At 39.5% G+C, this 27,507-nt stretch overlaps 1 protein-coding gene across 3 annotated transcripts in view; it reads right to left on the bottom strand.

The window, feature by feature from the left end:
* Positions 1-27,507, bottom strand: part of TRRAP (transformation/transcription domain associated protein) — a 140,558-nt gene that overhangs the window by 112,274 nt on the left and 777 nt on the right. For all 3 annotated transcript variants that reach the window (XM_059716655.1, XM_059716657.1, XM_059716656.1), the window contains exons 3-19: positions 26,738-26,787; positions 22,179-22,289; positions 20,894-20,998; positions 20,065-20,148; positions 18,600-18,656; positions 17,004-17,129; positions 15,857-15,934; positions 15,572-15,660; positions 14,131-14,227; positions 13,526-13,664; positions 11,213-11,291; positions 9,565-9,799; positions 4,961-5,288; positions 4,764-4,861; positions 4,045-4,239; positions 3,266-3,457; positions 1,026-1,191 (exon numbers count right to left, since the gene is read on the bottom strand). In XM_059716655.1, coding sequence (XP_059572638.1) covers positions 1,026-1,191; positions 3,266-3,457; positions 4,045-4,239; positions 4,764-4,861; positions 4,961-5,288; positions 9,565-9,799; positions 11,213-11,291; positions 13,526-13,664; positions 14,131-14,227; positions 15,572-15,660; positions 15,857-15,934; positions 17,004-17,129; positions 18,600-18,656; positions 20,065-20,148; positions 20,894-20,998; positions 22,179-22,289; positions 26,738-26,787 — 2,229 coding nt within the window. The remainder of the gene's footprint in view (positions 1-1,025; positions 1,192-3,265; positions 3,458-4,044; positions 4,240-4,763; positions 4,862-4,960; positions 5,289-9,564; positions 9,800-11,212; positions 11,292-13,525; positions 13,665-14,130; positions 14,228-15,571; positions 15,661-15,856; positions 15,935-17,003; positions 17,130-18,599; positions 18,657-20,064; positions 20,149-20,893; positions 20,999-22,178; positions 22,290-26,737; positions 26,788-27,507) is intronic.

Below are 27,507 nucleotides of genomic sequence, written 5' to 3'. Positions count from 1 at the left end.
TTATATGAAAAAAACAAAAACACCCCTCCCCGCACAATTAATTTTGTTCTGGCATTTAATTCATATTTTCCTTAAGTTCAACTAGTAATTCTGGATATGTATCTTTTCCCAGTGCCACACACATGGGTTTACTTATATATTATCAACTAAAAAGGAAGCCAAATGACACAGCCAAAGATGGATAACATGCTTTCTTTTTGTATTTGTTGTGATCAACCTTCCCTAAATCTCAGTAATTCTCTTGGTTTTCTGCACAGCACAGTGCTTCTGGTTGATAAGCATTTCAGTCATTCATGCCCTTTTAGGCAAGCCGATTTTGTTAAATTAACATTTCCTCTTGAGAAAATGGTCACTAATACTTTAAATTTCAGAAAAAACAGTTCCTTTCTGCTATATTCTCTCTACCCTATGCCTCTCCATACTGCTATAGGTCTTGCCACACTGTATCTTCCATCACTCTCTTACTTCTAAGTCGTTCTTGCAGGTAAGGAGGAAGCCCACCATGGGCATGGTCCCAACACTCATTAATGTGCTTTTGCTAGTGCACATTAAATTTAGTACATCTAATGTGAGGTACTAAATAAATGTGCATTAGGCTGCCCTGCTGCTCTGCAGTACTATGCCATAGTGAAAGCACACGCTTTTTTAGTGACGCTTAATGTACAGTAGCCTATTTTTACTACACATTAGTGTATTAGCACGGTTTTTGATGCGACACTTTAATGCACAGTAAAATGAGCTACTGCACAGTAAACTGCACGTGTAGACACACCCCATGACTCACAATGGGAACCCAAAAAGCACAAAGAACGGAACTGTGAAATAGGCAGAACTAAGGAGACCAAGGCAACTAAAAAGTAAGAGGAAATAAATTATATTAATATTTTTTAAATTGAAATACACTTACATTTCAAAACCTGGCAGCTATTTGCCAGGCTTAATATCTTACCAGTCTAAAAGAACTATATCATCATCTATCCAAAATAAATAAATAAATAAAGAGTAAAACAGGTATTTGTTCTAACCTTGCAATAGGTTTGGTAACAGTGGCAAGAATTCTTGATACAAGAGATCATGACTGCCTCCTCCAATGGATCTGAACAATGCTCTAAGTAACAGGAAATAATTGTAGGGCTCCTTGGCAGTCTGTGCAAGTTCCATAGAGCTGTTCACTATCTTGTGCAGATGGGGCTACAAAGGGTAAAGCATCAAGATTAGTAAAATATCTCTCTCACCACAACTGTTAGAAGTTCAGTATGGTACAGTTATTTGCCTTCTAACTTGAGAGATCATAACATACCTCAGTTATAACTGATATTGCTGAACAACATCCATACACTAAATGAAAATACCACTATCATCATTACAGAACAAGAAGAACAGATCTAATAAATTTATCGTTCTTGATCCTGGAGACCAAAGACTCAAATCACAGGAGGAAGCCCGTTCACATATTCTAGGCTTTCAGTATTAAAAAAAAAACAACCTGAAGTCAGACAATTGCCAGCCTGAAGAACAGAGCCCAAGGTTAGACCAGCAGAGATCCAGTGGAGGTCAACAAGGAGAGGAGATTTGAACAGCACCCAGTGGCCAGAGCAAGTAATTCCTTCATAAGCACTATAATTCACTTTCAGTAAGAGCACCTTTTTTTTTTTTTGGAAGGGGAAAAAAAGTCACAATTGGAAAATTAAGGGGCGTACATCAGGGCCTGGGGGAGCATCTATTCACCAAGGCCCCCCCACGGGAGGGCAAGAAATAATGGGCACAAACCGACTGACGATCACTTCAGACCAAACATACGGAAAAAACTTCTTTACAAGTCAAGTGTTGAAGGTTTGGAACAGGCTCCCCCCCAGAGGGGGTACAGGCACCCACCCAGGCAATCTTCAAAAAAGTGTCTTGATGCTATTGTGTCTTGCTGGTGTCATCTGACCCCAGCAGTCTTTCCTGCTCAAGTGCAGAGGGGCTGGACCTGATGATCTGTAAGGTCTCTTCCAGTCCCTAACAACTATGAAAGATTCTGGTAATGGTCTTCAAAGAGCATAGGACATTAGCAGCTTGTGTTATTATTGTGTATTATTATCGTGTTGTGTATTAACAACAGACAGCAAATGCCAGGATTCTCTCATCCCAGGAATGAACAGCAAAATAATTATGTTTTTTTATGAACATCTGAAATCCCCTGTACATGGTTACACAATTGCTGTGAATAGCTTTCATCTTTCAATGAAAATTGTCTGCTCAAGGCCACATCATCAATTGCTGAAACAAAAATATAGTGGAAGCTTGGAACTGTGAAGACAGTAAATCATACCATTTAAACTGGATTTGCAGTATATAACAATCTAAGATATTAAAAAAATATCCTCTTCTGCTATAAAACAGATTACATATATGTCCAAAAAAAAGATTAAATTAGTAGTTCATTGGGAGTCTCACATCATCCCACAGATTTTGAACTAACCCTTCTATAGTGATTTCCCCATCCAAATTAAGTATCCACCAACATATAACATTTGTTGATATTGGATTTCCATTCCTTCATGGAGACAGGGAATGAGAGAGAGAAAAGACGAATGAATAGCACTGCATTACAAAATTTCCCGTTTCCTTTTGCCTATATATTCAGAAGATACCACTATATTCAAGAAGAGACTTTCCTTTTGTGCTTTAAACACAGCACCCACATTTCTAAAAGATATTTTAATGATTAAACAATACCTTGCTATTGGAAGAATAGACTTTTTTTTCAAATGGGTTCACACACTAATTCAGTTTTCTGATTAACTTGCCCTCTCACTGAATTTACATCATAATGCTAGATACAAATAAGCATGAAAAAGCGCTAGTGAAGCTTTACTGTCAAAGGGTGAAAAGTGAGTCAAACTTGTTAAAGACATGCTCAGTGGCTACAGCAATAAAAGAAAAAAAAATGCATTAAGATACACGGCACCTGACAAGAAAGTCACTCAACATTATGGAGTCCAAAGCAGGACACCTATACACTCAATCATTTAGACTGAGAATTTTCCACTTCACTTCACAGTTCCAAGTACTAAGCAGTCAGTCATAAAAAATGTTTCTTATAAGTAGGCTATTCTATCCGTTTTTTGCATGATAAACCCATAATATTAATAGAGCTTTTTTAAAGTATCACTTTTGAAAGGTTAAAATGGTCATGGAGCACAATATTTCCCCCCAAAAAAATGACAAAATGCACTGCACATGAATTAGAATAGTCTCTCTTAGGCAAAATTAACTTCACCTTTAGCATTTGTTCATTTTCAGCTGCAAACAGTGAAACAGAGCCAAAAACTAGCTTGAACAGCTTAAGATAAAGATTGGACAGCTCCACGTTAGAGCCCATTTCTGGCAGCCGATCTAAAAGATACTCCACCAAAATTGTAGCAAATAGGGCAGAAGTGGTAGGGTTTGCCAAAAAGGAATTGGCAACAATCTGTCAAAAGAAACAGAAGACAGAATTACAATTAAGCTATGAAACGAACATAAGAATAACTGAATTTGAAAATAAATAAATAAAAAACAAAAATCACTTCTCTTCAAGTATCAATCAGCAACTCATTTTAGGTCATCTTTAAAAAGGTAAAAAAAAAAACGAAATCATAGCAACTTTCCTACAAGTCAATATTTAGTTTGGTGTAACTTTAATATTTCTTTAGAATAGTTAAAAAAAAATCACAATAAAGTTTAGAAAAAATTATATCCAAACAGTAATAAATAAACCTCTAGTTAATGGTCTTCTAGACACATCAAAATCTACCATTTTTATTTAATACAGTCCATTAATACTTCCAGCATTAACATGAATTGCTTAAATAAGGTTTCTCTCTTGATAGTAATTATAGTAGAACAGAAAAAAATTCATCTTCACACAACTTTTTTTATAGACTGTTACAGACCTTACCAAGTGAAGAAATACTTTGAAAATGAATTTCAAATGTTAAGAACTTTTTTTTTTTTTAAGTTATCCTCCAGAGTTCAGTAAAATGCATGTCTCACTGTTGTAAAATTAAACCATAATACCTGAAGAGCATAGTTTTTTGAAATTCTTTCCACCATATAGGGAACGGTAGTTTGAAAGATCTCTTTAAACGTTAAAGGATTCATCATTGTGAAAACACCAGCAAAATGCTCCAAGACCTCTTTTTCTTCTTTCATCCTGACTGTCTGACAATTTGCAACTCGGATATATGTCTGACCATTTCCTGCTATTTGTACCTAAAGCAGAAAAGAAAATGCACTAAGTAAGTAACACTCTTTATTTACAGATTTTTAAGCACTAAACCTTCATGAGCAAGACAAGCTAACAGCAGCAGCAAAGAGATATACCCATGTGCCCAGGGCACAAGGACGGCCCCAGTGACTTCTGGTTGCTGCTGTGATTGTGATGGCAAGGCTTTCAGCAGCAGCTGTACCTCCTCCTCCCCCGAAGTCAGCACCTGGGGCAACTGCCCTATTTGCCCCATCCTAGTTAGGCAACTGGGCTCTAGACTGTTTGTTTATACACTAGATTTGATTCTTGCAAACCCTGAAGCACTTTGTAAGCACTTCTGTTCATGAAATTCCTGAGTAGATACAAATCTAAAGTAAAAAATTCCACCAAAATGTTGCCCATAATACAAAAGCCTGCATGGATTTTTTTTTTTTAAATGAATCAAAAAAATATTCCAGTGAACATACAGTGCACAGAACTTACACACACAGAAGCACCATAATGATGTTGCCCTAGTCATGCTACAGACCTGATAAATATCCAAAGCTTGCATTGCATATTTTACAAGTTTTATATAGATCTGCGTCTCCTTAGGCTGCAATTGTTTGTTGGGGATGAACTGCGCTTCTATAAAAAAAAAAAAAAGCAGAGTAGAATAAGCAACTTTCACCTTTATTAGATAAGCAAATGTAAAACTAAATATAGATATAATTAACACTGTATTACCGCCAGGTGCTTTACACGATGTTATGCCCCACGTAATGGTCTTGACACCACAGACCAAAGTTTTTACCAAGCTTCGACAGTCCGTGACCTGAAACGTCTGCTTATCTTCTTTCTCTTTCTCTCCTTGCTTCTCAAACACAGGTACCGGTGCTGGGGCCACAGGAGTGGCTGGCGCAGGAGATGGGACAGGAACAGGAGCAGTGTTTGCTGCAGTTGGTACTCCAGGTAAAGCAGCTTCAGCTGCACCAAGTTCAGACTGAGGCTTGCACTTCTTAAAAATGACAGAAAGCTGGTACCGTGCTATGGTATGAAATTTCAGAACAAACACCTGAGCACAAGAAAAGAAGTGGGGAGGGAGGAAGGGGGAAAAAAAAAAAAATACAACCATGACTGAATTTCTAAAACTATCTCAGGCCAGCTGGGTCAATGTGAATAAAAAATAAGACCCAACAGATGGTTAAAATTTTCTTCTAAGACTCGGTGATAAATTATTTGACTTACTTTAAGACAGTATAAAAAGTACTTGCTGAAAACTAATGAAGCCCCCCCAACTGAGATTTGATCTCATTATGACTACTTCTTCAAATCTGTCCAAAATCAGAGAACTACAGATTCATGCCTCAAAGAAGCAATGCTCATAATGCTAATAAAACTAACAAACCTATATTTAACCATAATTAATATATCTTATACTATAACAATACAGAAAGGATGTGGACAAAGTGGGAAAGAGTCCAGGGGAGGGCAACAAAAATGGTTAGAGGGCTGCAGCACAGGACTTGGAAAGGCTGATGGAACAGGGCTTATTTAGTCTGGAGAAGATGACTAAGGGTGAATTTAATTGCCTTCAACTACCTGAAAGGTAGATGGAGCTAGACCATTCTCAGTGGTGACAGAGGACTGAACAAGGAGCAATGGTCTCAAGTTGCAGCAAGGGAAGTTTAGGTTAGATATTAGGAAGACTTTTCTCACTAGGAAGGTAGTAAAATGCTGGAACAGGTTACCCAGAGAGATGGTGGACTCTGCATCCTTGGAGGTATTTAAGACCTGGCTAGACAAAGCCTTAGCTGGGATGATATAGGTGGAGCTGGTCCTCTTTGAGCAGGAGATAGGATGACCTCCTGAGGTCCCTTCCAACCCCTATAGTCTATGGGTCTATAAACCTGCTTTAATATTAAATATTAAAAATGAAAATTTGTCAGTTCAAAGGACATCTAAAATGGAAACTAAACCCATAGCTTGAGGCAGATACAAAATTTCCAGATGCACCCCTAACAAAATCAAAAAAAATTATCAAAACTCAAAAAAGCCATGATCAATCCCCTAAAGTAACACTTGCAGATCTCTTTTGTCATCATTATGACTGTTTTATTCACACTATCAGTATATACAATTCTATACTTCTTTGCTTCATATTCCTAATATTCTGTCATATAAACTTTAGACTCTTTTTAGACTACAGCTGGCTTTAATTTAGGGATGGTAAGGCATTGTATTTTCACCCTTCATATTTTTGTATTACTTCATATAAATGTATGGACTATTATTATAAATGTTAAATTTCAGTTTGATAAATAGAAAAAATCATAAAGAACTGAAACCATGCCACAGTATGAAATTTCAAGCAGAAAATACAAAGGCACGAGAAAAAGGACTGATGCTTCTTATTTTGAAGACCAATCCTGATTTCAAAATAATGAATATAGTATAACCACTGCCAACCCACTACAATGCACAATATTGTCTAGCGCAAGGGCGGGCAAAACACGGCCCTGCCTGGTTCAGGCATCGTCCAGCCGTGGCGCGTCCTGCCACCCCCTAGGCACGCAGCGGGGTTGGGGTGGCTCTGCAGCTGGATTGCCTTCCTAGGCAGCCCAGACAGTGGCAGCTCCTTCCAGTTACCGCCACTGGTCCCAGCCCCATGGAACCACTGGGGACCCAAGCGCACAGCCCCAACCCAGCCCACCCCACACCTGCTCTGGACTCACATGTGCTGAGCAGCAGCAGCAGCTGGGCAGAAATTGTTGCTCAGAATCAAAGAAAAGCAGCCACCCCCTCACCGCTGCCAGGCTTTTCCTGCTGCAGTTGCCATGAGCCCACACTGGGCTGCCCTGCAGCTGCTCTGCATTACCACTGCTGCCCCGCTGGGCAGCCTGAAAGCATCAGTGATGATGGCAGAGACACAGGACAGTTGCAGCAGGAAGGGCCCAACAGCGGCAAAAGGAAGGAGCCGCTTTTCCACCCACGCTGAGCAACAGTTTTTGCCCAGCTGCCACCGCTGCTCAGTGCAGGCGAGTCTGGAGCAGGTGTGAGGCAGGCCAGGTCAGGGCTGTGTGCTCGGATCCCCACCAGTACCACGGGGCTGGGACAAACAGGAGCTGCCACTGCCTGGGCTACCTAGAAAGCCACCACGCCATGGGCAGGTGTTGCAGAGCAGGTATGGGGCAGGCTGGAGTCAGGGCTGTGCCCATGGGTTCTGGCTGATCTGCTCCCACTGGGGTGAGTCCAGAGTGGGAGTGGGACAGGGCTGGGGCTGCACACTGTTGGCAGTGGCAGGGAGGCACCACAGGGCACATGGGCTCTGGGCGGGGAGGAGTACTGGGAGCTCGGGGGGGGGGGCTCCCATGCACACCCCCACCATACACACAAATCCTCCCCTACAAACCACAAAACCACACCCTCCCCCAAACACAATCGTACACCCCACAAACCCCACACCCCTCTCTGCACTTACCCTCCCTTCCCCCACCCACACACCTCCTCTGGGGGGAGCCAGTGCTATATGCACACATCCCACCACACCACACCCCAGCCACCTTCCCCTTCCACACACCCCCATTCCCCCCATACCCACAGCCCTCCACAAACCCACCCACATCCCCCCACAATATAGAAGAGCAAGACTTCATTTTGAGGTATTATGCAATCACCTCTATACATGCGATGCAAATACACAAAATCAGAACAGAAATATATTTTTTAAATAAAATTAAAATGTTATTGTCAATGTTTAATTTTTAGTATATAATTTTTTTTTTCTGATTCCAAGATGGCAAACCCCCTTCCCAAAAGAAGTATTTCCGGTCCCAGGATGGTGACCAGAGGGTGGGCCACCTGTCAAGGGGCAGGGCTACCCTTCTTGCAGCCCATGACAGCTCATCAAAATTCATTAAGCGGCCCTCCAGCCAAAATAATTGCCCCCCCCCGGTCTAGCATTTACATTTTTTTCTTTTTTTCTTACATAGAAGGTCAGACACATTTACATTTAGGGTGAGAATACTATGCCTTACCATCCCTAAATTAAAGCCAGCTGTGGTCTAAACCTAGCCAAGCCTTAGTGGTATAGTACCTCTTGTTAGCTCAGAAGTAGTGATGCCTAAAATACAGAGGCAGCCAGATCTAAACTCTAGCAGGCATGGTTCAGGCTATGCACATAAGTCAAGGGTGTCAAACATACAACCCATAAAACTGTTCCATCTGGCCCACCAGCAGGCTACTGGATACTGAAACTAGTTGGGGAGGGAGCATGGTCTGCCAGCAGAATTCAGGGCCCCTGGACCTTGATGGATATGTCCATTAGTGGCAGCCTCCCAAGACCCCCACCCAAACACAGCCCCACCAGCTGTTGTTGGTCCCCAAGCCACAGCTTTGTAAAAGTCTCCAACTGTTGTGCTAAACGCATCACAGAACTCAGAGCGGGTCCATATGGAGAACTTTATTTTAGCACTATGGCTGCAGCTAGCAGTTAAAGCATACTGGCACTGGAACAGTGGTGAGAGATTTTTTTCCCCAAAAAAGCTTAATGTGAACAAGTTCTTGTAGGGCAATCATGCTTAGCCCTTAAAGGTAAAAGGTGCTCAGTACAGTACAACCATCAGAACTCTTAGCATGTAAACTGGTCACCATAGCTGTTCCTTTAGTGATACCCATCCACTATTCAATAGGAAAGATGGGAGTTATAAGGGAATTAGAAGGATCATGTTTAGGCAGAGGGGGAAAAGTAGATACACCCAGATTTTTGTTTAAGAGTATGCAAAGACCCTCTCTTTCTGCACCAGCACCCCCACCTGAATGGGAATTCAATTCCTATACTACAGAACAGGTTGTTCAACTTGTGGCCCACAAGGGGTTAAGTTAGAGCCTGGGGGCTCCTGCCTGGCCACGATTCCCACCACTGTTCCTGCTGCTGCCAAAAGGGGGGTCCAGGTGGCCTGCAGGGCTGGAAGGGCCGCACCCTGCATGGTTGGGAGGCCCAGAGGGCTGTGCACCATGTGGCCCTGGGTCCCTTAGAAGCTGGACAGCCCTGCTTTGGAACATTTGCTGAACACAGGCCCATGTTGCAAAACAATTCCTCTCCAACTTAAGATACTGCACAAGGTATGTAAGGGAGTTTAAACGTCTTCCACTGAAGTATTTGGAACTAGCCACTACTAGAGGCAAAGTGCAAGACTAGATCATATCATTCTGTCTGGCTATTCCTATATGACCCCTAGTCTCAGGAAGTAGAAAAAAAGAGCCTACTAATATGTACTTGGCAAGATTAAGAGATTCGGAGGATAATATTTATCTACATTCTACATCAAATTGTTCAAGCAAATTAATACCTCTAACATCCGCATGAGAATATCTCTGCCATTGCCATTTTCCTGTTCACTTTTGGAACGGATACAGTCTACCAGGTTCAGCAGAAGCTTGCAAGACATTGTCTGAATACTGCTAGGTAATGACTCATCATCTATGTTCTTGGCAAACAGCTGGACAGCAAGGGACAGATCATTCAATGGTAAGTGTTGACGGACATGATGTACCAGGTCTGCGAGAGTACTGTATGCAAGAGGTCTAAAATAAAAAGCAAATATCATATGTATTATATAGCTATAATCTGCCATTATTCTGATTTAAAATAGCTTTTTATAGATATAATAAGGGTATTAAAATTCTAATCACAAGTGAATAGTCACACTTAAAATTGTGTTTTAACCTACCCATATATATACACAAAAGTATAAACTTCGTATACAGTTTACACATAGGAGAAGAGTACAAAGAACTTATTTACACCTAATATTCCTTCCCCAAGTTTATTCCTCCACTTTACAACCTAGTTACCAACAGAAATGTTCTTTAAATGCACTTACATGAACCTTTAGTAATTTCCAAACTTAAATAAGTTTATACACAGAAACACGCTTATTCTGCAAACCGTATGCCCACAGGAACAATTTAAGGGCACAACAGCTGCATCTGTTGTGCTATAACATTTGTGGGTTTTTTCCCCAGCAAAAGAAGGTTATAGATTTGCAAATGTGAGTTTGATTTTTTTTAAAAAAACAGGTTTTATTCAACTATGTTTAAAAAAAAATAATAGCTTGTCTAGCAGTAACACTTGTGTGCATCTCACTACATACAGAATACAGGGTAGAGATGCAAACTTTATAGACAGAGATGCATAAAAGTTCATCAACAACAGTTCACTTCATCTGATGCTAACCCAACTATCTCCCCCTTCCATCCAAAACAGGAGACTCACACAACAGTCTGATACCCCAGCATGCTAACCTACAAAGAAACTTAAATACATAAAACACTAAACAAAAAAAAATAAAAAAACAACTTTTAAAAAAATCAGGTTTGCTTCATAAATAGTTTGGAAACTAAAGTGTTTAAATCACTGAGAGACTATTTGTTTCATAATACTAACATCGTTATGATGAATACATGAAAATTAATCCCTCTCGCTTACCTACCAAGACTGAAACTCAGTGCCATCATTTGTGCATAAAAAGGTAGGAAAATCTCTGAACTAAGATCATAGCACATTAAATATTCTCTTTAAAAATGTATTTATAATTTTCAGCTGTACGCTGAGTTACCAACTTAAAACTGAATGCAAACTTTTCACTTTGCTGCTACCTATCATTTCAGGAACGTGATGCAACTGGTTTATTTAGGGTTTTGGTTTTTTGTTTTTTCAAACGAATGGAAGTGTAAATTTTGCTGAAACCAGAAAAAAAAATCTTGACCCCCTAATATTTCTTCTTTCCCACAGTAAGTGTATTTGAAAAGCCCTGCTAGTCAAGGAAGTAGAGTTTTTTTGCCCACATCTTTCATTTTACTCTCCACTCATACACTTATACTCAGAGACCACACAATCATAGATGCATTCATTACAGACTCTGTTAAACACCATTAAAAAAAAAAAAAAACACACACAATACTGGCATTCACAGATGCTCCAGTTTTCTATTATACCTCAGCGTCTCTCGAGCAGTGTATCCAGAGCCAATTAGTATAGATTCGTCGAATAGTTTGTCCATGCATGGAATAAATTCTATAATGCAAAAAAAGTATAGATATCACCAGAAAGATAAGTAAAACCAAAAACAATTAAGCATTGCATCATTTAGCTAATATACATAACCCAAAATACAATATGTGTAGTCTACTACTCAGCAGCATTTACTAAACAGCATTTACATAACTATAAGTTCTGCAATCAGTTTCTCCTTTAAACAGCATATTTTAACACGTATTTTAAGCAATAAAATTGGTACAATGAAAAAAATTACAGTTGTCAACAGAAAGGCATCTGCTTATAATAAACAATTCTAAGTTAAAACAAAAAAAAAAACCAAGCCCTGTTAAATGAACGAGTGGCATTCAAGGGTGTTATTACACAGTACAATTTTAATTTTTCAACCATCTCTCTCACAAACCACTTATACATCAAAATAGACAGATGCATGATACATGACAGGCCAAGGTGAACAATTAACGTCTGGACAAAGTCCAGGAATGAAGATAAAGGCAACATAGTAATGGTCAAGGAGAAATAAAACCATTAAGAAGGCTGGTTCATCTAGTGTCCCATTTGTGTAAAAACCACAGTGAGAAGTCCACTGCTAATCAGAGGGTCAAGTAGGAAGAGCAAGAAAATGTCTATTAGTTAGGAAGGCATGAAGAATACTTGAAGCTAAGGGTGGCACTTTTGAACTGATTCTTAGATGATCAGGGAGCCAATGGAGTCTGTTTTAACTGGCCATAGATGTGTGCTTATGCATACATGGGGAGGAAAGACAAGTTGCTTGCATTGTTGCAGGAGAGCTTAAATCTAAGGAAGAGACAGAGTAAAGAGATGCAATAATAATTAACACATTTGGAGTGTCTCAATTCGTAAGGTCTTTACAAATCAATAAACTAGCTACTTTATGAGAGGAGACAAATAAGATAAAGAGTTCAAAAACAACTGATTCACTACTGTATAGGAGGAATACAATACCATGGTGGTGGTGACTGATGTGGAAAGAGAAGAGTTTAGTTCAAGGCTAGTACAGAGAGTGGAGCAAACTGAAGATCTGAGCCCAGAAAGAAACAGGATGGAGATGTAAACAAGTCTGACAATAGCACACTTGCTCAAGAGATGCAATGGTCATAAAAGACAGAGCTAAGCAAGGAGAAGAAAATCAAGGCCTATTGCTCAAGGCAGGCACAGAAAGCAGCCAGTATGTAAACTCCACGTCCAATACAATCTTCTTGGTTTTTTCCTGCTTTCTGTTATATTAAAATGTGCAGTAACAAAGTTAAGGTGAAGTATACAGGGTACACACTAACAAGATTCACTGATGGTTATTAAAAATTAAAACACACTTCACTTAAAGATTTAATAGAGGTGCAAGACAAAATTAGGATCTTAGAACCTGGAAAATTGAATCTAAGTTTTATTGTTTTAGTCTTGCAAAATGACAACGCTGTTTTTATTTTAAAAATGGGAAGCATCAGAGATAAAAATAATTAAATATGTATGGTCTCTAAATTGCACTTAGATTTTAAAACAGAATTGAAAAAATTGCTTTTAGTCGCATTTAAAACTTTAGTCTGAGACTTGCACACAAGAAGTGAATGCATGTATCCTTTTTTTTGGTCAGTTAATTGGCATCACAATAGGTGGGTCAACCCTAAGGACAACAGCAAAGAGTGTGGGGGGGGCAGGAGAAAGGAACCCATACAGCAAAGATGAAAACCAACAACTAAAACTATGAGAAGCAAGTTACTCTCAAACAGAGCAATCCAGCCAGAAGACCAATCCTCCCCAGACTGAAAAGTCACCATGAAAATAGGGATACCAGATTAATCATATGCTTATTTTCCTAAACACATACATGCGTACAAGAATAGGCCCTACTATAAAGTGCTTATCACCAATAATAAGTAGGCAGTGCATAAGTTTTAAAAATGGAAAGTTCTGCCCAAAATGTCTGTTTTATTCTAAATTGCACTCTATGACAGCACAGTTTTCTAGCCTGGAACAAAAGGAAGATATTGGGGGCGGGGGGGGGGGGGGGGGGGGGGGGGGGGGGGGGGGGGGAAGGAACACGACACTATGTTTATCATTTTCTCAATAACTTCACCACCTGAAGAACAGAGAATACAAAATAACCCAAGCTAAGTAACTAGACAAGAATCAATAACAGTTACTGGTTTAAAAAAAAAAAAACAAAAGTAAGTGCCAAATTGAGACATCTACAATTTTTAGGTTCATTCTAAAAAAATTTGTTAAATACATACGACTCCTCAAGTCAGTGGTTAGAATGTGCTTAGCAGCTATTAAAAGTTCCTTTCGGAGATGTGCCGTTTCTGCTGGACAATTGGACAATAACTGCAGCATTCCTTTTACCATTTGCTGAGAGTACTTAGCCACCAAATCCTGCAAAGTAAATACATTATATTTGTACTGCATATCATTTTTAAGTTTTCTGTATATTTATATAGTAACAGAGAGTGTCATGTCTGATGGAAATTCACCGATTTTCCTCTTTCAGCTTAAAGATCTGGCGTATGGTTCTAGGGTTGCAGAGACTAGACTCAATTTTCTTGCTTAAATTTTACATGTATAAAAAAATTACATTGAGCAGACAAATGGTCTGGAGGTGCCTTCTGTAGCGGAAATGTTTGGTCTACAAACTTTTGGATTTAAGTTTATTTTTTAAACTCTGACGAAATATATATATATATATATATATATAACTCCAAATAAACTTCTAATTCCAAACTGTTACACAAATCTGTTCCATTCTTAACCCCAAATGAACCTTTCCTACTTATTCTGTGGGTGCTGCCCTACAACAGAACTTATTTTATAAAACAGTGACAAGATCTTTAACACAACCTACCTGGTAAATTCTTATAATGTAAGCCAAGAATGACAATGTTTTAATCTGAGCAGCGATAAAGTCAGCATACAACTCCTTATTGTAAAGTTTATGTTGCCTGAAATTGAATTGAATAAGGGTTACCAATGATTTCATCCTTCTCTTTCTTTATAGTGAGTTTAGAGCTCATGAGAGCTGTCAGACTGTGGTGCGCTTAGGTAGTCGAACCTTTCCCCCTTTGCCTTGCAGGAGGATAAATGCTGCCTGGGAAGCCCCATTCTTAATGGCTCAAGCTCCTTGCCCATTCAAGTCTCAATCTCTCAGGCAACAAGCAGAAACATTAAATATGCAGACCCCTGCATGCACTATGACAGGGATGGCCAACCTGCAGCACCTGTGCCACAACTGGCATGGGCAACCATTGTGTTGCACAGCAGCAGATAGGGCAGGAAGCAAAAAGCAGAGTAGCAAATCAAGCAAAGGAAGGGGATCCAGGCTGTAGTCAGGGAGGATGCTAAGCTACATTGTGGCATGCCTGCCAAAAATGTTGGCCCCCACTGCAGCAGAAATCCTGCAGTAGCTTCATACACATTTGATGTTTTTAACTTATTAAAATGAGCAATTATTTTTTTTTAATGTGTTAATATTTGTAAATGCCCAGCATTCCACAGAAACCCAGCTTGATAAGCTGACTCTGTACCCCTTCTTCCTGCAGGGCTACTTCTACTCTTCTTCAGATGAAACAATATATATATATATATTTTTTTTTTTTAAAGGGTTCAAACAAAATCTTACTCTGAGCAATTAAGGAAGATAAGGAAAAATGGCTTCTTCCTGCTAATAAAGCCAGTGGTACCAGTTGGTATCAGGCAAGCTGTCTTTGATACAAGTGCTAAAAAATCTTAACCCTCTACCCATATACAAGGCTCTCATCAGACCAGGAAGGAGAAGCACAATTTGTGGCATGCTGACAATTAAAAAAAACCAAGCTAACTCTGTAAACAAGGGGTCAAAACACCGTTCATGACAACAGCGATTTTTGTGATGGCAAATGCCCATTAAAAATAATAACGAACAGATAAGCAGCCATTAGATGGTAATTTGGAGTCAACAGGGAACTACTGCTCTACATCACCTGGAATAAAAATGTTTCATTTCCCAATGATTCTCCTTAGCTATGCTAATGACATTGTGTCTGATTTGAAATCAAAAGTAAAAAAAATTTCTTTTTGCGAATACAAGCAACCAAAAGGCAAATTTGGTTGCTTGTATCCAACCAATGCTCATGCTCTTAGACTAATTTTGTTCATTTTTAGTTTTTATACAATTTAAGAGAGTTAGCTATTCGGAGACTAATTCCAAGACAGCAAAAAGAAGTACAGAGTATAAGCCAAACTCAGACCTATCCCCAATATCAAACTTTCTATTAGAGTCAAATTATTTTTTTTAAGAAAAATCTTACCTTGCCTGTGCAGATACTTGTATTATAATTGTGTTCATGATCAAGGGCACAAATTCAGCCACTACATTATGAATGTTCAGTTTATACAGCTGAAATAATAAAGTTGGGGGGAAAAAAATCTCACATTTGAGCTCACATTTCTTACAGCAATCAAAAATAAATAAATTTGAATAAATAAGAATTACAGTGGCTTTTGTCACAAGTTTTAACTAAATAACTTCATTTCTATACCTTGCTTAGGGTATCTGAACAGTTAAAAGTATTCACACTAGACACAATACTAACCTGATACATTAGAACAACAATAATGGGGAGTTCAGCCAACACCTTCAAAGACAGAGAGCCTCTGGGAATTATAGAGTGCTGGACAAGAGAGTGAAAAAAAAGAAAACATTTAAAATACAGTATAGTTTCAGAGGAAGTGCCAGAACTTTTGAAAACCAATCTCTATTAAAACCTGCCGTTCACAGGAATGAACGTGACATTTAGGTAAATAACATATGTTCTGAGATATGTTGATATAAAAATAGTTTACTATTTGGGTATTTTATATAGAGCTTTGATAAATAACCCCTAAAAACAACAGAAAAAGTGGGCTATGCATTTTTCATACACAACTCTTCAACGATCCTGCTACTGGTATGCAATTTAAGACCCATTTCCTGGTTAGAGATAGTGTGACAGCACAGAAAGCCTTGCAAATACATAGAAGTCAGAGCTTCCATGTCACACCAGTTCAGTTCACCTTCCAAGTGGAGAAATAAACACAGGAGGCATGCAACAGGAAGGATGCAATTAAGAACAAGGTCTGGGCTGTGACACATAAGAGCAGTCTGTGATTGCTGAGAGGGTGCAGGGACTGGAATAAGCATTTCATTGAAAAAGTAGGGAAAATCTGGAAAGAACCAAGTGTAGGCTAAGTAACCTTTCATAGCTTACAGACACACAAGGAGAAAGCAAGAAAGAAAGAAAGAAAATGTGCATGCTGCTAAATGTTAAGTTAATAAAGTCAGCTTCTATGAGGAAGAATTTTGAGAATGTCAAGACTGACTAACTGAGGAAAAAGAAACAGAGGTAGAAAAAGGACCCAAAATGAATAAGGCACAGATGAAAAAAAGTGTATTAAACCACCTAGTTTATATAAGGAGCCACAACTATAAGCATGGGATCCTATTCCACTTCAAACCTGTCCAAACTTTTCCATCAGCTTCAACAGGAGTTAAATGAGAACCTAAATTACACAACGGGCCAACAGAGAATCTCTTTTTCTATTAGATTTATATTCAATATAAATAGATATTTCTTGCTTTGGTCCTTTATGTAAGTTTGAAGTGGTGGACATGGCTCTTATCTGTTCAGTTTTCAGTAAGATGTATTTGTAATATAAATGAGAATGCAGGCACATTTCTTAAAAAACACCTAGACTACTCACTGTTCTTGTTTCGCTGTCTTCTCGTTCGGGATTTACTTTCACCGCAATGGTTGTAATCATGCCAACCATTTCTGGGGAAGGAACAGTGTTCTCTGGGATCACCTGAGGATTCTCAAAATAACGATTCTGAAGGCAAAAAAAGAGCAGAGGAAAACAGTATAGTTGCTTTTCTTAATGTTAACACTTTAGAAAAACGGAGTTCTTCAAAATACTTTTGTGCAAATGACCCCACTACAGATAAATTTGCTCTACACATACAAGTCCAGAATTTTTAGCCAGCGCCTATTGAGGCATGAGACATCAGAAGGATTTTTTTTGCATCCGTAGTAGAATCTCTTGTAGCCAGAGCTCTAAATGAAGGCATGAAAAATCACTGCCCAACACTCTACAAGGGCTATGAAAACTGAGATTGCCTCTGTGAAACCTATGCCTTCAACTGCAGCACCACCCCAGCAATGGACACTGCTCTCTCTCTATTGTGCTAAAAAGTGCTCACTTTCGAGGTGCTGAATGAAACAGCAACCTGATGCAATTACTTATTTTCCTCTCCTTTTCTAGGAAGAGGTAGGGCTTATGTCCCAACTGATGTATGCAGAAACTGAGCTCTAAGTAAAGACATGAACATTCGTTGTGCTGCATATCCTAAAGATTATGAACGGGAGTCAGAGTCCAACCAAGACAGACTCCTACAGATGAACCTTGAGGACCCAAAGTTCAACTCTGACATGGTACACACACAGCAAGAAAGAACAAACAGAAATAGGAGGAAAGAGGGTCAGCCGCACCAGTGCGTATATCAGCACATCCTTAGATAATTGAGGACAGTCTATTTCACTTGCTAAAAGAAAGGCCAAATTACCACATAAATTAAAAAGTAGACCACTATGAAAAGGGACCAAAACCAATGACAGTTTGATGGCAAACGTCAAGGCATGTCCTATTAGACATGGAAAGTTTCAATCTCGTGTTGCTATTGAAGTGTTATTTATCACACTCACCCATGTTTGAAAACATGAGACTAAACTGTGGACTCACATATTTATCAGTAACCTAATTTTAGCACTACTGATTAAAACAGTAAATAGTCTACTAAATGTACTAAGACAAAATGAACGCTAGGTATTAAGGAACATCCCAAATCTAATCTTAAAAGGTAAAGCCTACTATAAGCCCAGGTTGCCAAAAAAGTCAGGTAGTCTCCCTTGAAAGGAGGCCCAGAGGACATTTAAATTAATAAATATATATACACACACATTATATTACATACATACATATTGTATTACTTACATATAATAATTAATGTAAGGTAATATATGCATGCTGTGTCTTGAGTACAGCATAAGACTAAAATGGAGGTTAATGAGAAAACAGGAGAACTCATTACAAGTCATTACACTTCCCCATACCCACCCCCATTTAAAAAGTAATATTCATTCCCCATACAATTATCTTAATTTAAACAGCATCAGTTTTACAACACTACACTGCAACAATTATTTTAAGGCATTTTTTAATTAGCACTAGAGCAGAAAAGCAACTACTTTCAGATAAGGACTATAGAGATTGAAATTGTGGAAATCGGGGAATAACGCCTACCACAACTTTTGGAAGTTCCTTGTAAATCTGTTTCACGAAGTCCAGAAAGTGATGAATCTATAAAGGAAAGAATATTATATTTAGCACAGGGGAAAAAATGAGTTAATTACTCTAGGATCTTTGTACCAATACTATATAACTGTACGCAATTAGTCTTGAGTCAGTGTCCTTCAAATTAACTATCAAGCTACTTAATGCCAACATTAATTTGAATGGTAGTAGACCATTAGAAAGATCCTGACTCAGCTTTCCTACAAGTGTAATTCAGATATGCCACTACAAATATAATTATTCCATAACCATTAAAATCCTCTCAATGGTGGAGCAGGAAGAGGAGACAATGGATAAAACTGCAATCTCTTTTTAACAGTAGTAAGGATATGATGGGCAGGAGGCAGGGGAAAGTGGGAGGAGGGAGAGAAACCCACAGGTTTCTTTCTTGTTTCTGCCTCAATCTTTGTTTCAGATCTTCTTCCACTCTCTTAGTCTAAAAGATATGATTGTTCTCTTTTGGGGTTTTCCTACTACGATAGGATGGTGATTTTGGTTCTTCATATGCTCCTTCATCTGTAACCTTTTTGTCCTCTATCTCATTGTTTTGTCTGTGAATCCCACCCTGTGCAATATCTGCCCACCCTTCCTCCATGCTTGAATTTCTTGGGCTGTTCAACCCCTTCCATGTGCTTATTCCACTTCTATACTTTCCCTACTCCTTTGTTTCTACACACAGACTTCTGGCAGGAATAAAAGCATGAGAATGAGAGGTAGTGAAAGCTAGTCAGCTACACCTTCAAACTGTGCTTGGTTAAGAGATGGTTTTTACTCCACCACAATAAGTGAGGTCATATGGCCCATACGGTTTAAGAACAAAGCTGGTAAAGACCCAAACCATTATGCTCCAAAACAGCACCACTGACAGTCATCATATAAAGCATTTTTTAAATGAATAACATATTGAAATTAATTACAATATTGTGTTATTCACTGACAATAGAAAAGTTCCCCCCAAATAAATCCCAGCTGTCCCACTTACAAGCCCTCCAGAGCTACACCATGCACAGGCTGCATCAAGTCACAGAGGCAAGATATATGGCCACCAAGCTACACAGATGCTGCCCCACTGCTATACCAGACACCCTCCACTGCTGCACTGCATGCCCTTCCCATATCACAGCCCCCATTCCCCCACACCCATATGCCCTGACTCACCCTCAGCTCCCCATGCTGCTACGCTACCCTGCCCCCTGGGCCAGGGATAGAAATGGCATCATAGGAGGGAGGGGGAGCCTGGAGACTCCTGTTGCTGTTGCAGCCAAAAGAAGGGCGGGAGCTGCAGCCAGGTGAGCCTGAGGCCTTAATTTAACTCCTTGCAGGCCATATGCAGCCTGCAGGCAACCAGTCAGATAGCCCAGAAATAAACCGTAAGTGGAATCATTTCTATACAACATAATAAAATATAACTTACTTCTTGGGTAATTGGTGGTCGAAATTGTTTGTGCAGTTCAATAATTATTCGCAAACAAATAAGTACATTCTCTTCATTCTCCGTCTGAAAAAAGTCTTTAATTAGCCCACTGCTGCATTTTGAGTCAATTTCATTACAAATATTGTTCTGTGCCTCTAATTTAATATCGGTGACCTAGAAATTTCCTGCTAATATAAACTGCCACAAGGAAAATGCATCGTATTTGATATGATGCTTGTCATAACCAGTCTGCACAGTCTGTGGGTGCAGCTACCTCATTGCATTTAATGGAAATACAGATTCTGACAGAATTAGGGCCCATCTTGCAGCTTCTTCAGGATCAGCATTTTGCAAAGTCCCACAGATAAACAGATGCTACTAAAGCTTTCATATGCAGGGTCTTTACAAAAACACAGCTGTTTACATGACCTGAGGCTCAGCTCATCAATAAATTAGATTCTAGGCAAGCAAGAAACTGAAGGAAGATATTGAAGACAAGTGAATCAATAACTCAATCTGATGTTCCAAAGTCAGGCTAGAAAGTATTCTTTTGTGAGATCTTGCTTAGAGTAATCAAGAACTATTCTAACAAAATCCTAACAATTCAAAATTCTAATTCATAGCAAGAGAAAATCCAGTGATGTTTTGTATATTAAAACCAATATGCTGCAAAGACAAACCAATTCCCTACACCAGAAGAGGCCTAAAGATAAACTGACCCCAAGCAGCACTCAAAATTCTATCCTTAATAGCTCTGGAGGTAAGGAGGAAAAGAAATCTTTGAGAGTCAAAAATACATATTTTAAAAGGATAAAATTATTCAAAATACCTCTAAAAATCTAAACATCACAGACAAGATGTTTTTGGTATGAGGACGAAGATGTTCATTTGTTGGTATCCTGTGAATTATTTCAAGGACTAGCTTTCGGAGTTGCTGAAAGAAAAAATATCAAAACTTCTTTAAACGCTTCATAAATCATAGAAAAAAAAAACAGGGCTAGAAGGAACCTCAAGAGGTCATCTACTTCAACTCTCTGCTCAAAGCAAGACCATCCCTGCCTAAAACATCCCAAACGAGTGTTTTAAAAATACCAGGGATGGAGATTGCACAATCTCTCTAGGTAGTTTATTCCTATGCTTAGCCACCCTCGTAGCTACACATCTCTTCCTGATTTCCCAATATCTTAATATGAAATCTAAATTTCCCTTGTAACAATTTAAGATTAGTATTTCTTGACCTGCCCCCTATAGCCACAGAGAACCATCTGTTATCCTCCTGTTTATAACCACACTTAATTTAAAGACTATGCAGACTCCCTCCTCAGTCTTTTCTTCTCGAGGCCAAATGATTTCAGTTCTTCTAACCTTTTCTCATAAGCCATGGTTTCCAGGCCTCCAATTACTTCTGCTGCTTTTTACTGGACTCCTTATTTGTCTACATCGGTCTTAAAAGTGCAGTGCCCAAGACTGGACACAATATTTCAGGTGAGACTTCACCAGTGCTTAAGAGTTGAAGACTCACTACACTTGACTTGTAAAATAAACCTTAGCCAGGAAAGCGTGACTTTTTTTGATCAGCTCAATACTATTTTGGGTGTTAATTCATACCACCATCTCTCTCAACTCAGATAAATGAGCTGCTTAAATAAGCATGCACACTACTTCCCTCTAATATTTACTAGGGTATGAGACTCTAAACAACACAAATTTCAAATGTAGCTAAAGAACTGTATGCCTTGAAAGGCAAAATGGGAAGTTTTACTGCCAAATTGTTGACATTCTGACATGTTAATGAATCATTTGTGGATATGCATCTCCATTACTGACAGATTACAAAGAAAAGTATGTGTACTATACATTAATGTAAATATGTTCCATGTGTTTTCTTTAGAAGTACAAATTTACAAAACAGAATTGTTAACTTCATTTCTTATTTGTCTTGCTAAAGGCAGGACATGCTTTTCCTAACTATGCCACACTACATAGATATATTTTTGACTTTCAGGCATATAGACAATTAAGTCTTCTAAATAAGAAAAAAAATACTATAATTGCTGAATTAGCCAGTCTACAGCACACATTCAAATGGATAACTGATACTTTTGTACAGGTACCTGTGCTGGTTTCTCCTGTAGAAACTGGACCTCTCCATCCTGCAGAAAGGTGAGAAATCTAGGGATGATGTGTTCCAGGAATGTAGAATATTGAGGGGATGATGTTACATTCTAATAATAAGAAAAATATAATTAATTACTTTGAGCTGATGTCAAATTTTAAACAAGGCACATGTAATATATATGATAGACAGATAATAGCATGTACATACAGGAACTATAAAATGTTAGCCACTGAAGGAGTTGGGAAGGGGGGTGTTAATCTTCAAAAATTGGTATCAGCTGTCTTCTGCCAGAATATAAACATCATTATTAAAATGAGTCAAACTGAACACCTATCTTCCCCCCTCCTAATATGCTCCATGGTAAATTTTCAACTATTGTTAAAATGCTCATTCATGTCTAGAAAACCTACTCAAAGATACTATGAATGTTACTATTTCAAATGCAAAAACTAACAGATGTTTCAGGGTGCAATGGATTCACATATTCAGTAACACTAATTCTCTCCAATATTCAAGGCTTTACATGAACAAACCAATTCAGATTCCTATTACTTCTAGATACTGTATGTTAAAATAAAACATTCTCATTCTTTTTCAGCACAGAAGCTAATCTCATGGGTTTTTGCTACAACGATGGAGAGAGTGTTCACAAAGCAAAATTCTTCATTTGACTGAGGCACCTAACTTAGAAGCGGAGTTTTAGTGATTCTGACGAATACTTGGAAACTCACAGCTACAGTCATTACAAAAATGTTTTCCGATTAATTTCCACAGTGCCAAGTCTCATCTATACCTATCCCAAATTTTTGTGGTGTAGAAAATTCAGCATTTTACAAATGCATAGCTAAATATTTCAGCTGCGTAGTCTCATTCTTTCTATACATACAAAGATAACAAGTTATGTACAACCATCTCTGTTTCAATGTATGAGTTCTTTAGATTATTTCACTATTAGCACTCAGCGACCCAGTCACAGACAAGGTCCCCACTGTACTAAACATTATGCAAATGCAAAAAAGACAGGCCCTACCCCAAAGAGTTTATTGACAGACATGAAAAGAGGAGTACAATAAAACATGCCAAATTTCATACAGTTGAACAGGACACTATCAAACGATACTTGGCAGCAACAACAGGAACTGCATGTCTGCTGGGACCCCACTGCTGCTAACCAGGTTACTGCCTCCTCACCTCCCCAGCCCTAAGATCTCTCCCTGTCGGTGATGCTTCTGACTCCCCAGCCCTGAAATGTGGGTGTGAGAATGTACCCTGTTCACTTCTAACACTTTTCTAAGAGATCAGAAAAAGGAAAAATCTACTCTAACTCCAAAGATAGGCACTGCAAGCATGGTACTTTCTGGCCTCACAAATAAATACAAATTACACCCATTTACAAACTCGGCTACTACTCTGCAAAAACCTTCCTAATCCCTTTGCTGAGCAGTAGAACAAGGAAAGTAACAACACTCTAGGCACTTTCAGAGTTGTCATTCTGAGCCTTGTATGCAAAAGCGAAACTCGTAAGAACACAGTACGGTTCATTTCAGCCTCTTATGGGTAGGAAAGAACATAAGAAGCAGCCAAAACTAAACACAGAGCTTTCAAAGAAAAAAGTCAGAAACAGAAGCCAGGGACACAATCCTCTATTCCAGGGGTGTCAAAGATATGGCCCGGCCTGTGGAGCTCCAGCTGAACTTTGGGTCTCATACCCATCGGTAGCACGCACTGGCCCCAGTGCATGCAGTGCACAGGTCTGGCACACATTGGGTGCGGCACCTGAGCCAGACCAGCCCTGTGAGCTGGTTCTTGGGCCAGATCAGGCCCACCAACCAGCCATGCAAACCAGAGCCAGTACCCAGAGCCAGTCTAGCAAAAGCACCTCATGCAGTGTGCACCCTGTGCCAGGCCTGCACACACAACACTGAGGCGGAGATTCAAATTCATCCACCACTTCACAGCCAGAGTTTGATATGAAAGACTGGGCTCCCCTGCAGAGCCCAGGAACAGTGCCAGCTCAGGACAGTGCCCTGGTACAAAGCCCAGCAAATGAAACTGGCAAGAAGGCTGAACTCCACACCAGGGAATTATCTTACACTTCACTTGTGGAGTCCTCCACACCCACCTATCTGATACGCTACCAACTAGTTGATCCAGCTAGCATGCATATGAAATTCTTGCCTTCCTGCTTTTCACAGCATAGACTACGGTCAGATTTTCACAAAGCAACTGATTTTGAAGCAGTGAGTGACGCATGGTAAACTGAACACAGAACAACCTTTTGTGTATGTGCACCTTTGACATCCCTGGATATAGATTTACACAAATCAGGTAATATTCCCACTACAGATTTTTGGCCACTTTGTATAGAGCAGGGTGGCCAAGCCTCCTAACTCTTCTGGCCACAACCAAACTCTTGACATGGCCAAGAGTAGCAGGAGACAACGTTTTTGAGGTGCACATGCCCCAGTGTCAATGATGTGCATGTACCACCTCAGCTCAAATAGCTATTTATGGTTAAATCACCTCTTAAAGTAATAAAAGAACTAAAGAAAAATCAAGAATAGAAATTAACAAAACAGTAAAAAAAAAAAAAAAAAAAAGTCTGGGTTAACTATGTTTCTTTCTTCAGGAGTTGTATTTAAACTGCCCAGAAGCTGCATATGGCTCTTTATCCATGGCCTGGCCACCTCTAGTACACAGCATTATCTTCTTTATGAGGTAGCTATATTAGCTCAAGTTGTGTTCCCTGAAGTCCGTACTTGGATAGAAAAATCACCAAGGAGAATCCAGGTGCAACAGGAAATGGGGCAGCAATACATTAAGCAGCGGCAAAGAGCACCATCTTGCTGGATGTACCTTTGGATAATGCATCCAGCTGAGGTCCTAAACACTTGAAGTCGTTAAACATCATCATCAGAATGGAGACCTGCATCCAGAGCTCACAGATTAAACTCTATTTAACTAACGTACCAAAGATTTAGTTCTACTGAAAAAAATCCAACACAAAATGTTCCATATTCTGGTACAATACCATGGAGTCACTTTTAACCAGACATCTCAGATGTATAGAATCAGAGAAAGTGAGGGCTGGAAGGGACCTCAGGAGGTCATTTAGTCCAACCCCTTGATCAAAGTAGGACCAGCCCCAACTAGGCAAAGCCCTCGCTGGGATGATCTAGCCGGGTCTTAAAAAGCCTCCAGGAATGGAGAGTCCACCACCTCTCTGGGTAACCTGTTCCAATGTTTTACTACCCTCCCAGCGAGAAAGTTCTTCCCAATATAGAACCTAAACTTCCCTTGTTGCAACTTCAGGCCATTGCTCCTTGGTGTGTCATCTGCCACCACTGAGAACAGTCCCGCTCCAACCTCTTTGGAACCACTCTTCAGATAGTTAAAAGCTGCTATTAAATCCCCTCTGAGTCTTCTCTTCTCCAGACTAAATAAACCCAGGTCCCTCAACCTCTCCTCACAAATCAAGTGCCCCAGCCCCCTAACTATTTTTGATGCCCTCCACTGGACTCTCTCCAATTTGTCCACTTCCTTTCTGTAGTGGGGAGGCCCCAAAACTGGACACAATACACTCCAGATGTGGCCTCAGCAGTGCTGAATAGAGAGGAATAATCACTTCCCTTGACCTGCTGGCAACACACCTACCAATGCAGCCCAGGATGCCATTAGCCTTCTTGGCAACAAGGGCACACTGGTGGCTCATATTCAGCTTATTGTCCACTGTAAAAGGAGCAAACATTCCAACTCTGGTAGGACTTGAACCCACAGCCTATGAATGACCTTTTTACTGTAGAAGCCCAACGTGCTGTCCACTGCACCAGCGCCACCCTGATTCAGTGCAATTCCCTTTGTAAATAATGCTATGTCGTAAATAGGCAACCAGTACTGCACAGTTTCAAATACTGCATTATGTATAGTGTCCGCACAATATAATGCAACTATAACTTCTATTAATATGCCTTTGTTTCTTCTTCTGCATCCCACGCGGACATATTATCTCCTCCTTCTTTAAAGCACTAAGAACTGAAAGTAGTTTGTGCCACCACCTCTATTTCATTAGAGCCTCCAAAAAAGAAAGCCATACTAGACAAACTCACCTTTCCTAACCATGACACTTCCCAAAGCAAATGCAAAGCAAGCTATACAGTCCACTACCAACTGACCATGAATTCAGTTAAAGAAAACATTGTAGACTTTTGTTTAAAGTGCAGAGAAATAAATATTCACTATGTGTCACTTCTTCATAAAAATAAACTTAAGAAATGTTAGAATAAAATGATTCTTTACATACAAAAGAAGAGGGAAACAATAAGCTGAATAATTATTTTAGTAAGTTGTTGGTAGTGCACTGTAAGAAATAAAATGAGGTTCTCTTACACATGGAACCCACTATGAATGGCTACTATGTGCAAATACAAACTAATTTCCTAAATGAAAGAACACCAGAAAGCAACATGATGCACACAACCACAAGAAACAGTGCATTTAAAATAAAGTAAATAAATAAATAAAAAAATCGCTCAAACAGTGATTTTGTTTAATTACCTCAAAATTCTCACTGACTTCTTGCATCATTTTCAGTTTGGTTTCATCAGCTGAAAAAAATTTCAAGTGAAATCAATCAAATATTTGGAAAAAAAATACTCTCAAACAAACACCAAATTCACAATGGGAAGAAGCAATCAGATCTTATCAGTTCGGCTCTCATTGCCCAATTGAAAGGTACGCATTTCTCACAATCGCCACACTCAGTCCCACCACTTCACACACACACACACACACATACATGCACGCACACTTCTCTCCAGGGCTCAAGCGACTTATGTTCATCATTTTGCTTCTTAAAAAAAGCCAGGCTCAAAGACGCCGCAAATGAACTCCAAGCGATTTTACCAACTCGATCAATACGATCACCTTCCCATGGGACACTTATATACAATTTGCATCCAAGGCCAAATTAGCCCAAACTAATTCCAAATCCAGGAGTCCAGAACCGTAAGCGGCCCTAGTACCGGCATACAAAAAACTAGAACTCTTGGTTCCAAAATTACATCGTTTATTAGACCAACTGGAAAAATCGCAAGAAAACTGTCCTTTTCTGCAAGCTTTTGGGAGTTTTTTTATATCTTCTTGTGTCAGACCAACACGGCTACCAAGTGCACCCCTACTACCAGCAAACATCCTCCACCCGCACCTGGGGCTTCAGATGTTTCCAAAACCTTTGGCGGGCATCCTACGTGCAGGACCAAGCCCGGAGGCTCGGGGTTCGGATGCCCCCGAGTTTTGCTTGCCCTCAGCCATCAGGTCCTCAGAGC

This window comes from Alligator mississippiensis, chromosome 13 (assembly GCF_030867095.1).
Source record: "Alligator mississippiensis isolate rAllMis1 chromosome 13, rAllMis1, whole genome shotgun sequence".
Lineage (NCBI taxonomy): Eukaryota > Metazoa > Chordata > Crocodylia > Alligatoridae > Alligator > Alligator mississippiensis.
This window is presented reverse-complemented; position numbering and strand designations above follow the sequence as displayed.